The sequence below is a fragment of a genome, unplaced genomic scaffold (assembly GCF_019419815.1).
Source record: "Pyrus x bretschneideri cultivar Hongxiangsu unplaced genomic scaffold, Pyrus_bretschneideri_v1 Contig3, whole genome shotgun sequence".
Classification (NCBI taxonomy): domain Eukaryota; kingdom Viridiplantae; phylum Streptophyta; class Magnoliopsida; order Rosales; family Rosaceae; genus Pyrus; species Pyrus x bretschneideri.
Window position 1 is genome coordinate 125,642 of NW_025999612.1, and position 12,895 is coordinate 138,536.

The following is a 12,895-nucleotide window of genomic DNA, read 5'->3' on the forward strand; positions in this document are numbered from 1 at the left end:
CTATTTCAAAAAGCCGGATTTGCGGGATCAAAACGTTTGTCGACAAGGGTAAAAGAACAATACCACCACTTGCTATTGGGAAATCCCTATATATGTCGACCTTCATCTTTTATGGCAAGGCAAACCTGAAGAAAATGCCCAACTCTTCCTCACTTTTGAGGGCGCACTCCCAGCAAAGCCTTTCGAAATACTCAATTTTTTCTTCTTCCCCAAAGATGATACCAGATGCCTAGAGTACAGATGACCCAGGAGGAAACGGTAGATGGAAGCATGTGCTGATTCATTCACCGCTTCTTCAAAAGCAAAGGTATCTCATATCATCAAGGTCAAAAGCAAAAGTATCTCATATCATGCTCTTTCCCTGTCCTTTTCTTTGTCCTTGTTCTTACTCGCATGGCAAAGTGAAAGAAGCAATCAGCCGACACTTGGAGTCAGTCTTCCGATCTGGAACCAACTGCCTGGAATCCCTTCCCTGATTGCTTACCTAGCGTTGCTCTCGAGTAGTCATCTTCAACGGTTGATACACTTCCAGAGAAGGGACCACTTCTGCAAAGGGGAGCAAGTAAGGCAAGTGAAAATGATACATTGAAGCATGTGGAGACAAGCTACAACTGCGTATGCTGAGCTATCCTCTAACCCTCTTCAATACGAATTGGAGAGATTGAACAAAGAAACAGAAAAAAGGGAGGAAGCTCAGACCTTCGGGGGAGACCAAAAGAATCCTGCTGCTCAGTTCAAGAGTAGCACAAAGGAAAATCAACGAGTGGAGGAGACCAAAAAGAATCCTCCAGCCCAGTTCAAGAGTAAGCCTGTGGAATCACCAAAGATCAACCCATCCATTCAACAAAGGAAGACCGAGAAAGCACTCCAATTCCAGATTTGCGTCCCTAAACTCTTCTCTTTGTTAGTTACATTCTGCCATGTTTAGTATGTATAAATGTTGTTTGTGTGTTTACTTATGTTTTATGTAAATCTATGCTTAAAACATTGAGGACAATGTGTGATTTAAGTGTGTGGGGGGGGGGGGGGTAACTAAGTATATTTGATGCAAATTCGTGGGATTTTATCACCCATAACTTCAAATGTTGTTCCTTGCTGTTTTAAGGTGTTTTTAAGATGTTTTAGAGTGTTTTAGTATGTTTTGTTTTATAACTCCGAAAATCACATAAAAATTTGAAAAACATGTTTTGAAAAGCCTAAAAAGAGTGTTTTGAGTCGTTTTTGTGTGTTTGTGTCTTAGGATACCTTCCAACACAATGATAAGGATTTGGTTTGTAATTGCATGACTGTTAAAAAGAGTTATAAACATAGAGAAAAGTTTGATTCACTCTTGGTATATGCTTGGTTATGGTTATAATGTATCACTTCACATGCAATCATAAAAGAAAAATTCGTTTTTGTAACATGCTTGAAGGAAGGAACTCAAACAAACGCTACAACCCTGTGAGACTCGAGCCATTACCTTCTTTGGAGAGTTATAATCTGTGATTCTTTGTTTTCTAAAGTTGTTGCATGATCTCATTATTCCTTGCTTGGTTGCTACTTAGAATGCAATTATATCATGATAGAACTAAATGCTAGAACTTATATCCGTTTCATTCAAAGCATGACATTGAATTGCATAACATATATCAAGATGAAGTTGTGTAACCACCACCATAGCCAAATAGCCTTACTTCCCATATTTCGTATATGTTGTAAGTTTTAACCCCGTTGAGCCTTGTTTAGCCTTTATTCTTTGTTTACCCACATTTTCCTCACCTAGCCTAGAGTAGGATTTTCCTATACCCTTGTTCTTAAAGTATAGTGAGCATGACTTAAATGAATTCCTTTTGAGTTACATTATGCAAGAAAATGAGTGTGGGGGAGTAAAAGTTTGTTCTTACGTTTATATGTATGTTTTGAGATTCAAAAGAAAAAGAAGAAGAAAAGAAAGAAAAAAAAAGGAGTGAAAATAAGTAAGAATGAACTCACGAGCGTTGATGGTTGAAGAAAGGGTCCAAAAAGTTGAATATGGCCCTAAGTTTTGTGTGACTTTCCCTTGGGTGTACAAAGTTGACTTCTACGTTCTTAAGGGAATTCTAAGTGCCTAATTCAATACTTTGCTCACTATTGCTTTAAGAATGTTTGTTTATCCTTCACCTTTCATTGTTAGCCAATACCCTAGCCCCGTTACAACCCTTTGACTTCTATCTTGAGTGTTATGTGTTTCAAAATGTGGAGTTTGGAATTGATATGAGCTTATGGAATCACTGGTTCTCATTCTAAGTAGTAGCATTCCATTCATGAGATCATATTCATGTCATTATCGTAAATCCAGGAAATGCTTTCTTTGTTATAACATATGTGAGGTACTAGTCTTTCATGTTTACATCAATCTCTCACATATAACTAGTGTAGGGTGTGTAGTTAGAAAATCTGTGTGAAAATAGAGTGCATTCTAGTAAAGAATTGAGGAAATTCTCTAAGGCATGTTACTACATTCAAATCATGGTTTTAAATGCTTAATTGTGAACTAGTATGTGGTGACTATGATTAGCAATCCCTCCTAATCCTCGGTTAAGAACGATCCCTACTTATATCTATACTACAATTGTCAAAAAGAGGGTTAATTTGTGTGCGTATAATTCTCGCATCACTATTTATTTCCAAACAAGGGCAGTGAACTAAGTTTGAATCCCCCTTTCGTTTGAAAAAAATAAACAAATGGGTTTGCAGTGTGCGGATCAAACTAAATTTATGGACTCAAGCAAATAACCAATTAGAACACACCGTTTATATGGGTATTTTAAATTAAATATATTTTTTTATTTTTTGTTGTGCTGTTCAGTTTCGGTTCAGTTTCAGAATACCAAACTGAAACCAAATCGCTTTTTCCCACTGTGGTTCAGTTTCAAAGGCACAAAAACCAAATCGTTCGGTACCGATTAGTTTGGTTTGTGTTTCGATTTCGGTTTTGGTTTTTTTGTTAATATTCTAATTTAAAAATGGGCAAATGTTAATTACTGGTAAAGGGCAAAAGTTAAATTTGGAGAGCGATTGATTTTTTTTTTTATTCAATCAATATTTTAATTAGGTTAATTTAAACTGCAAGGAAGGAAATTGAAAATTGAGTGTGGAGAGGGAGGGTAGCCCTGGTAATTGAAATTAGATAATAGTGTTAAATGTAAAAATGTAACATCTAAAAACTAATAATAGTGAAAATTGTAGTAATGGTCTTTCAATTTTAACCTAATTAAAATAATATTCCTTCAACTAAAAATTCATAATCATTAATCCCTAAACTCATCAAAGTGTATAGTTATAGTCCTTTTTGTCAACTTCGTCAGAATCCCGTCAAAATGAGTTATGTGCCGCCCACGTGAGGCTGAATTAAGAGGAAAATATGGAAAACCAAATGAGAAAAATTGTAACAATGATTTCTTAACTTTAACCCAATTAGAAAAATGGTTCTACAATTTTAACCCAATTGTAGCAATGGTCCTTTGAACATGACTCATTTTGACGAAATTTTGGGAGTTGACAAAAAAGACCATAGCTACCCATTTTGATGAGTTAAGAGACCAATGATCATAGGTTTTTGGTTGAGGGATCATTGTTCCTATTAGGTTAAAGTTAAAGGACTATTGATACAATTCCTCTTTGTAATACAATCAAGGAGTTGTTCCTTTTGGACAAGGATTGTCTGCTCTTCCACTTCCGGTGCCCTCCCGTGCCCTCCTGTTTGTGTGGTCATGGTTAAACCACATCAACATGTTATATTACTATTCATTTTTGCCTTATTATCTCTATAAAAAAATAATATAAAATGTTGACGTGACTTAACCGTGACCACACAAAACAGGAGGGCACCGGAAGTAGGAGGGCAGACAATCCTTGTCCGTTGCTTTTTATATGAAAATGTGAAGTCATTTCAATGTACAAATATTGTAATCTAATCGTTTATTTATTTTATCCTCATATAAACATAATCTCTGAAGAAAAAAAACTTCATTCAATTTGAAGACTGTTAGTTGTTGATACACCTTGTGACATTTCAAATTTCGATCTCTTTAGAGCACTTCCACCGGAGAACAAATAGGTCGGCACCCAGCCAAATTATTGGCCCGGCACCTAGCCGAACTCCAGCCCAGCAGATAGGCTGGCACCTAGCCCAAGCTGGTCTCCAGGCCAGCCTAAATCGACAAAGCCATGGACCGGCCCGTATGACGTCATGCGGACATCAGCGTGGCGTCAGATGATTAGAAAACAAAATTTACTTCCTATTATTTTTTGTGTAATTAGATTTCTAGGTATTGGAAATGGAAAACTCAATAATAATAAATAAAAAAAAGGAATTAAATCAAGGAGCCGGCGTGTATTACCTTGAAAGCGTGGATTTAAAGGTTTGGGGATGAACAGGGAGTAGGGATTTTCCCACCAACCAAACAGAATAGTTGGATTGGACACGAAAGCCAACTCGATCGATCTCGTCCGCTGCTGGTCTTGCTGCAGTAGGCAGTACCGGAAGCAGCAGCTCAGAGAGAGGGAGAGAGAGGAGAGGGTGAGGGGGTGGAGAGAGGGAGAGGATTTCGCTTTTGTTGTTTGTAGAAGGTTCCAGAGGTGGAGTTAATGGTAGGAGGGAGAAAGGGTTTATTCATGGGTTCGAGAAGGAAAGGGAAAGAAAATAATAATTAAAAAAAAAAAAAAATATATATATATATATATATTTTATGAAAAAATAACTGTGGGCCCACGAAGAATAGAGAGAAAGAGAAGAACATGACGTGGCGTGACGAGATTGGTTAAAAATATTATCGAAATCTTGCCTAAATTATTGTAAACAGGAAGTGACACGTGGGTTGTCGGGATTGGTTGAAAATCTTAGCGGAAATCTATTCACAAAATAGTACGTTCGGATAATGACATGTGGCGTGACGAGATTGTTTAAAAATCCTATCCGAAATTAAAACTATTTTTTTTATTTATTATTTTATAAAAAAATTATTTAATATTTTAAATGGACTGGGTGCCAGCGCATTTTGTAGGGGTGGAGATCGTTTGTGCTAGCGCATTTTTAGACTGGGTGCCAACACATTTTTTTTGGGGTGGAGATGTTTTGGCCTATTACTGTTCATTAGGATCTATTACTGTTCACTGAAGTGGATAAATGGGTTGGGTGCTGACGCAAAATCTTTAAGGATGGAGTTGCTCTTACGAAAAATTGTTTCATGCTATATATAATTAAATAATAAGAGCATTAAATGACTTGAATTAGTTGGAATTATTGTTTTTATTGTCGTCTTGTAAATCTGTTGCCGGCTGTAGTGGATCGGGTCTCTTCAGTCTATTCCCTTCGTCTTCCTCCTATTCTATCTCACTTGCTCGCTCTCTGGTGGTGAAAATGGCAGTCTCTTTTCACCCAACGACTACTTCTCCAGGCCTTCATCCCCAAGCTAGACTCTCCCTTCCTCCTCCCAGGTTCTTTCTCTCCTCTCTCATGGGATTTTCTTGTTTTCTCTTTTAATTCGTTTTCTAATCCCAAAAATTAAAAAAGATTAGTGTTTCTAATTGTAATTATTATCCATTTGTCTTCCGCAGTTGTGCAACGAAGCATTATTCGGGATTAAAGCTTCAGTCTTTAGGCAATCCTCTGGTTTCCTGAGCTAATTTTGTTCTTTTTTTTTGGTGATGTAATCCATCTTAATTCTTTCTTTGTTTATTGACAAAACTAAGGTACTTTTGGTGCTAAAAACCCTAACTTGACGGTTGAGTTCTACGGAAAAGTTAATGAGAGCCTTCAACCCAGGTAACTAAATTATGGTCCTTGATAATTTTGCTTAATTCTTCTGCAGTTCGATGGGTCTGTTCCGAAAATTAGCGTAATATCGATATATGGGTGGTGGCCACTTGTTTTTCAAGAGACCACCAGTAGGGATTTAATTATCTTAGTGGAGCGAAATCCTGCTTCTTTAAACTGCACTTTTGTTTTGCAAACGCGGGTTAGGCTAGTTGGTGAGGTTCAGTGTGCCTGCCCCGTTGCACCCAAGTTCCGCAAGTTAGAGTAGTTTAGAATATTGTATTGTTAAAGAAACCTCCACTTTGGTACACACCCCCCTCCGGCATTCTCTTTGAACTTTGAGCTGTGCAGCGTCAATGAGATTGGTTAAATTTTTGTGGTACTAACATAATAGAGTTCAAAATTATAACAAGACGTTCACATATTGTGCATTTTAAACCTCTTTGTTTGTTCTATGAAAAAATATTTCGGCTATCGTTGAGAGTTTGCAAAGACATGGATGATTATATAGCCAACAAGTTCCAAATAGAGGTTGCAATTCTTTGTTTTCCTATAGTTTAGCATGCCCCCAAGTATACCTGTATATAACTGTTTTCATGAGCTCAATTTGGTTTTATTTTATTTTATTTTATTTTTTTCTCTGGGAGTAGTTTAAATTGCTTAATCAGTATGTTAAAGAACGGATGATGTATCTCTATATTTGCACTTTTCAGGACACGAAACCATAGGCCTTCACGAGCACAAGTTGGAATGATGCCTATAGGGACACCAAAAGTTCCCTACAGAACTCCTGGTGAGGGAACTTGGCAATGGGTTGATTTGTGGAATGCTCTAGTAAGTCATTGCTGTTATTTCCATATGAAATGAACATCTAGACGGTTTGTTAAAAAGAATACATTGATCGACATCCTACGTGGAGATTTCTGTATGGACTTCAACTACTTGAGTTTTACTGGAATACCATTTTTATTGTGTCTCTAAGATAGCTTCTGTTTACTGGGAATGCAGTACCGAGAACGTGTGATCTTCATCGGGCAAAACATAGATGAAGAGTTCAGCAATCAAATTTTGGCAACAATGTTGTACCTTGACACAACAGATTCTTCGAAAAGGCTTTATATGTACATCAATGGTCCTGGTGGAGATGTGAGTTATCAGATTTTCATGTCAAATTCTTTTACTTTTTTCTTGGTATTGTTTTTCCTTGTGACATACGTATATCTAAAACCTGCATCATTTGCAGCTTACTCCAAGCATGGCTATCTATGATACGATGCAGAGCCTAAAAAGTCCTGTTGGTACCCATTGTGTGGGCTATGCCTATAATTTAGCGGCCTTTCTTCTTGCCGCTGGAGAGAAGGTAATAGTTCTTTCATTTTTCTGTCCAGGATGATAAAGTCCATTGGTACTAATGCTCATCATGAAGGGGTCGACATAAGTTTTTATTGTCTTTTCTTAGCCTCAGAAGTGCCATAGCTAATACAGCTGAGTGCGACGATGATTTGGTATAATGGGGGGGAATTAGATATGGTGAGGAGTTTGACCAGTTTTCTTTAGAAAATGACTGACGATGGCTCCTGTGTCTGTTTTGTTTCATTGCTATCTGAGCTTGTCTGTTCATACATGTTGTTTACAACCTTGTACATTGATGATTTGATGGAATATCTTCATCTTCTATGTGACTTAAAAAATATTGAATTTCATCTTTCTATAAGATGGTTGAACTCTGAAATTCGAACTTTTGTAATTTCTGCCTTGTTTAGGGAAATCGTTTTGCAATGCCACTATCAAGAATTGCTCTACAGTCTCCTGCCGGGGCTGCTCGTGGTCAGGTATCACTGCTTCCTGTCAATGCCCAAAAATGCTCCTGTAGATGTCTTTCATGTTCATCGACATCTTGTCCTTATTGTCTTCACGAGTCTCTACGAAATCTTGTGGCAGGCTGATGATATACAAAATGAAGCAAATGAACTTCTCAGAATTAGAGATTACCTGTTTAATGAGTTGGCTATGAAAACAGGCCAGCCAGTTGAAAAGGTTAGCTAGTTTGACAAGTAAATCCAACAGTCGCTTTTGGGTTAGGTAGTTTTATGACTATTGACCAAAAAAGCAGTTTTATGACCCCACGAAGAACTTATTTGCTTGAGTGAGGGGTGCACAAGCTTGAGATATTACGATTTGCAAAATTAAGCATTATAAGATAGTATGAATGATCATTCTGAACTGTGTACATGCAGATTAACAAAGACTTAAGTAGGATGAAGCGCTTTAATGCACAGGAGGCTCTTGAATATGGGCTCATTGATCGTGTTGTTAGGCCACCCCGTATCAAGGCTGATGCACCTCCCAAGGACAGCGGATCAGGTCTTGGTTAGTACAACAATTGCTCGGTTGGCAAATTGGTTGACGATACCTATGGTATTCAAAATATTTCTGAAGTTCACTTGTAAGTCTGTAGTACAGAACTATTGCTCAGTCGTAATTGTTGCATAGAATTTGCTTCCCTCTGATATTTGTAGGAACACTACACATTAAGACTTTCGGAATTAACTATTTGCTCAAAAAGGGTGCTATATCATTTTTACTCCCACATGCGACAGTAATCACGTGTTTCAGCTTTGCCGGTATCCATTGAAAGGGCTTGTAAATACTTCACATGCAGGTTAGCTGTAAGGGATAGGAGAGACCATCCCTTAACCTCTGTTCCCTCCATCCCTTGTTAACCCTATCAATGAAGCTCGATTCGTTTCTCCAAATTATAGTCATATTCATCCATGTCTCCCCAACCAATCTCGCCTTCGCTACCATTGTCGTCATCATCTTCATTGTAAGCATCTGAATCAAAATGATCGTCACTTTCACTTTCACCACCATTGTCGTCATCAACATGGTCACTACAGTTGTCATAACCCTCCAAACTTGAGTGTTTTATCACTCTTTGTATCCTCAGCATCATCAGCTCCGTCTTCTTCCAGTTCATACGAATGATACACGAAAGATATGATGTCGTCAGCTTCCACAGAAGATGGCGCCTATGGTTTCCAACAATGATCGCAACAATTATGATGTTGAACAGCGAAAACACAAACAGAGAAGCTAGAAACAGCAGTAGAAAAATAGGTGTTGGTACCCCAGCAAACCTCATGCCCTGGTTTTTACAAACAGATGGGATGTTGATAGTTTAATTCTGAAGTTTTCCCTGAGAATATATGTATATTATAGAGGCGTCTGCAGATTTTCCAGGAAAGTAGATTATTTGTATACTCCAAATTTTGAATTTAAAATTTCCATAAGTGTTTGAGAAGCCAACTTGTGCATAACGTTCCTAATGTCTGTTTGGAAATGTTTATCGAATGACTAAAAGTGTTTTGACAATTAAAAACGCTTTCAATTGTGTTTTGCAAATTAAGTTAAACATGTTATTGAGTTACAAAAGCGTTTTTGGTAGAAGTATGGAGACTTTTTTTTGCTTCCAATTGCTTTTAAGCACTTTTTTTTTACATGTTCTTCGCTGATGATACTCTAATTTTCCTCACGGCAACAGAGGAAAACTGTAGGAGTTTAATTCAGTTAATCGATCACTACTGTTTGGCGTCGGGACAACTGGTCAACAACCAGAAATCAAGTGTTTTCTTTGGAGGCAATGTTCCTGAGGTCTTATCACATCCTGGGCATTGTGAAAGTTGGAGACCCAGAGTCCTATTTGGGTGTACTAGCTATATGGGGCAAGTCGAATAAAAGCGGCTTGGCCTATGTGAAAGAGACACTTTTGGGGAAATTTCAAGGTTGGAAACAATCTCTACTCTCACAAGCAGGACGGGAGGTTTTGATCAAGGCGGTGTCGCAAGCAATCCTGGCATACCCAATGAACCTTTTTAAATTCCCCACGACGCTTTGTAATGAATTCGATGCAATGATTTCCCAATTTTGGTGGGGGCAATGGGGTGGAGAACACCGAATCCATTGGGTCTCTAAGGAGAGGTTGTGTAGATCAAAGGCTGAAGGTGGACTCAGTTTTAGGAACTTTGAAACCTTTAATGATGCTCTTCTGGCAAAACAATGTTGGCAATTGATTACGGAGCGGAATTCGTTGGGGGTGAAAGTTCTTAAAGCTAGATATTTCCCCAATTGCTCCTTCCTTGAAGCTAAGAGGGGAGGGAGAGCTTCCTGGGCTTGGTCAGTTTATTGGTGGGAAGAGATATCTTGTTAAGGGGCGCTCACTGGCAAATTATGAATGGTCGAAAGGTTCTGGTTTGGAATGATAGATGGCTCCCACACATCCCCTCAGGCAAACCGAAACAGTTGAGCGCGGTGCCAGTCACTAGAAATTTACGGGTGCACTCTCTGATTAGTCCAGCAACTGGGCAATGGGATATTGAATTCTTGAAATCTTTTGTGTCACCACGGGACTATGAGGCGATTTTGGAGACAACCATTGGGGACCTGCTGATTCACAATAGATTAGTGTGGTCTTTCGAGAAAAATGGAACCTGTATGATTCGCTCAGGTTACCATTGGGCTCTTGGCTGCCACTGACCACCAAGGAATATGAGTTCCTCTACTTCCGCCACCATTCCAAGCTCTATTTGGAAATGGGTGTGCAGTATGGAAGACTCTTAATGTGGTTGTTGCTACCATGGCAAATTTGTTTCAAAAAAATCCTCTCCACCTCCTACCTGTCCTATTTGCAATGCTCAGGACGAGTCAATAAAGCATCTTCTCCTACTCTGTCCGTGGGTGGAAGTGGTGTGGTTCGGGGGCACATTGAGCATGAGGATCCAGCATCATGAAGTCACCACATGGGCAAATTAGCTGCATGCTTGCCTGGAAAAGGCTAACGGATCGAAGTCTGACAAGAGACGGTTAATGTCTTATATTGCTTTTACATGTTGGCACATTTGGAAAACACTATGCAACTTTCTTTTCAACCAACAACCAATCAATCCCAGGTAGGTCGTACTAGCAATTTCCACTTCAATTGGGGCTTTCTTGGATGCTAACCAGTCATTGCGCACTCGCACAACACCCGATACTCGATCACCAGTGATTCCAGTTACGTGGACTCCGCCAAACCTGGAGGTCATAAAGATTAATGTGGAGGCTAGTTGGGAAGCGAATTCGAGCTCGGGTTTTGCTGGAGTAGTTGAACGGAACCATGATGGCCATTTTTTAGGTGCAGGCAGGTATCCAGTGAAGGTTGGGAGTGTGGCTATGGCAAAGGCGCTGGCTATTAGGCATGGTTGCAAGTTGGGTCACTAGTTGGGTTGGAATTCAATGATCATTGAATCTGATTCCTCTGATGCAATCTCATGTCTGCGGGACTCGCTTTCGAATGGCAGGTGGGAAGCTTTCCCTGTACTTATGCAGTTTGTTAGATTGGGAGAGTCTTTCCATGACCGTCGCTGGTCTTAGATTCCAAGATTGGCCAACCAGGCTGCGCACCTCTTGGCGTCGCAGCGATGTAGGGAAATGTGCAATGTGGTTTGGGTTGACAGACCTTCATTTTCCCTAGTTCATGTTCTTTGTAATGATGGTCTTCCTTGTCCACACTAAGTCTTCATATGGGTAGTGTGAGGAGTGACATTTTTTATGCGAGAATTATACGCACACAAATTAACCCTCTTGTTGTCAAATTGTAGTAAGGATGCAAGTAGGGATCGTTCTAGACCGGGGATTAGGAGGGCTTGCTAAAACCTCTAAATTGACTCAAAAACATAAAAACAAAGTTAAAAACGTTCACAAAGACTCAAAGGACTCAAAACAGGTTCAAAAGACTCAAAACTGCCTAAAAACACTAACTAGGCAGTTTCTGACCTTAAACACAAATTTGGACGAATTTAAGATTAAAGGTTGATTCAAAACACTTTAAAACACAAATTAAGACACTTTAACACTAAACTAGACTCAAAGAATGCAAAACTAAAAGTTAAAACACTTAAACAAACCTAAAACCCAAAACAGCAACTAGAAGACTCAAAACTGCCTAAAAACCACTTTCTGGGCAGTTTTGAACACCTACACTAATTTGGACGAAATTGGATGAAAACTTGAATCAAAATAATTAGAAACACAAATCAAAACACTTTCTAACTAATCTAAGACTTCAAATTAAAGGGGGATTTGTTTTGGAGGAAAATTGAAATAACGAAACAAGTTAATAAACTAGACAGAATGTAAATATGAAATTGATGAAATGGAATGAATGGATGCTAGCCAAGGGGTTCATCTCCACACATGTTACACTTGCATAATAAAAAGATTTCCAATTGCATTTCAATAAATTATGAAACTCATCACCCCGGGTTAATTATGTCCGCTTAAATTAACCTTCAAATCTTCCTAACGTTATTGAATTGGATGATTGCATACGACAACCCAAAACATTTCCCACAAGTCCCCTACATGATTGCATAATAGAGATACAAGCAAGAATCATTACGCTCTATGAAAATTATAAGTGTTGACGAGGCATTCGTTACTATGATTGCATGAAACTTATGCCAAGAATTCGTTTAACGCGATTGTTTATAAGCAACCTCCACTACTTGTGAATATAAGTTCGTAACTATTAGGTGAAACTCACTTATATTCTAGCGTCATATTCATGCATGAAAATTAAGCGTGCACTCTCAATAAACATACATAAATAAGTTATCAATCAAACAGTTAAACAAATTGAATCCACGACTTATGAAATGCAATTAGAAGTAATCAAATCAAAACGCAAGCATAAACATATATTTCGAATCCCCCCCTAGCCAAGGGGGGGTTTAGTTCCTCATGATACAAAACAAAGAGAATCAAAGAAACACCTAAACATTCCAACAACTCAAACTTGAATTGTATGAACGTTTAGGCCCTCTTCTCTTCCATTCCTCATTCGTACAAAACAAAGAGTATTGAAATTAAACATTGAAATCAAAGAAACACCTAAACATTCCAACAACTCAAACTTGAATTGTATGAACGTTTAGGCCCTCTTATCTTCCTCTTCGTTGTAGCACAAGGTCTAATGGATAGTTTGATGGTGTGAATGGTTTGGGGAGTGGTGAAAATGGAAGGAGGAGGCCACGGCAATGGGATGATTTCTGGTGTGGTGTTTGGATTATTAGGGAG

General features: G+C 38.6%; 1 protein-coding gene across 1 annotated transcript; it reads left to right on the forward strand.

Moving 5' to 3' along the window:
- The first annotated feature begins 5,291 nt into the window (after nt 1–5,291).
- On the forward strand, nt 5,292–8,357 carry LOC103960794 (ATP-dependent Clp protease proteolytic subunit-related protein 2, chloroplastic). The gene is made up of 9 exons (XM_009373276.3): nt 5,292–5,460; nt 5,581–5,624; nt 5,716–5,788; nt 6,493–6,613; nt 6,788–6,925; nt 7,023–7,139; nt 7,543–7,611; nt 7,721–7,816; nt 8,017–8,357. The coding sequence occupies exons 1-9, from the start codon at nt 5,384–5,386 to the stop codon at nt 8,152–8,154; spliced, it is 873 nt and encodes a 290-aa protein (XP_009371551.1). The 5' UTR covers nt 5,292–5,383; the 3' UTR covers nt 8,155–8,357.
- Nucleotides 8,358–12,895: the final 4,538 nt, after the last annotated feature.

What these genes read in the sequence shown, in the direction of transcription:
- LOC103960794 (XM_009373276.3), top strand. Translation starts at nt 5,384, where the DNA reads ATGGCAGTCTCTTTTCACCCAACGACTACTTCTCCAGGCCTTCATCCC. An exon ending in AATGAGAGCCTTCAACCCAG is followed by an intron (nt 5,789 to 6,492) that starts GTAACTAAATTA and finishes TGCACTTTTCAG; the next exon opens with GACACGAAACCATAGGCCTT. An exon ending in CCGGGGCTGCTCGTGGTCAG is followed by an intron (nt 7,612 to 7,720) that starts GTATCACTGCTT and finishes ATCTTGTGGCAG; the next exon opens with GCTGATGATATACAAAATGA.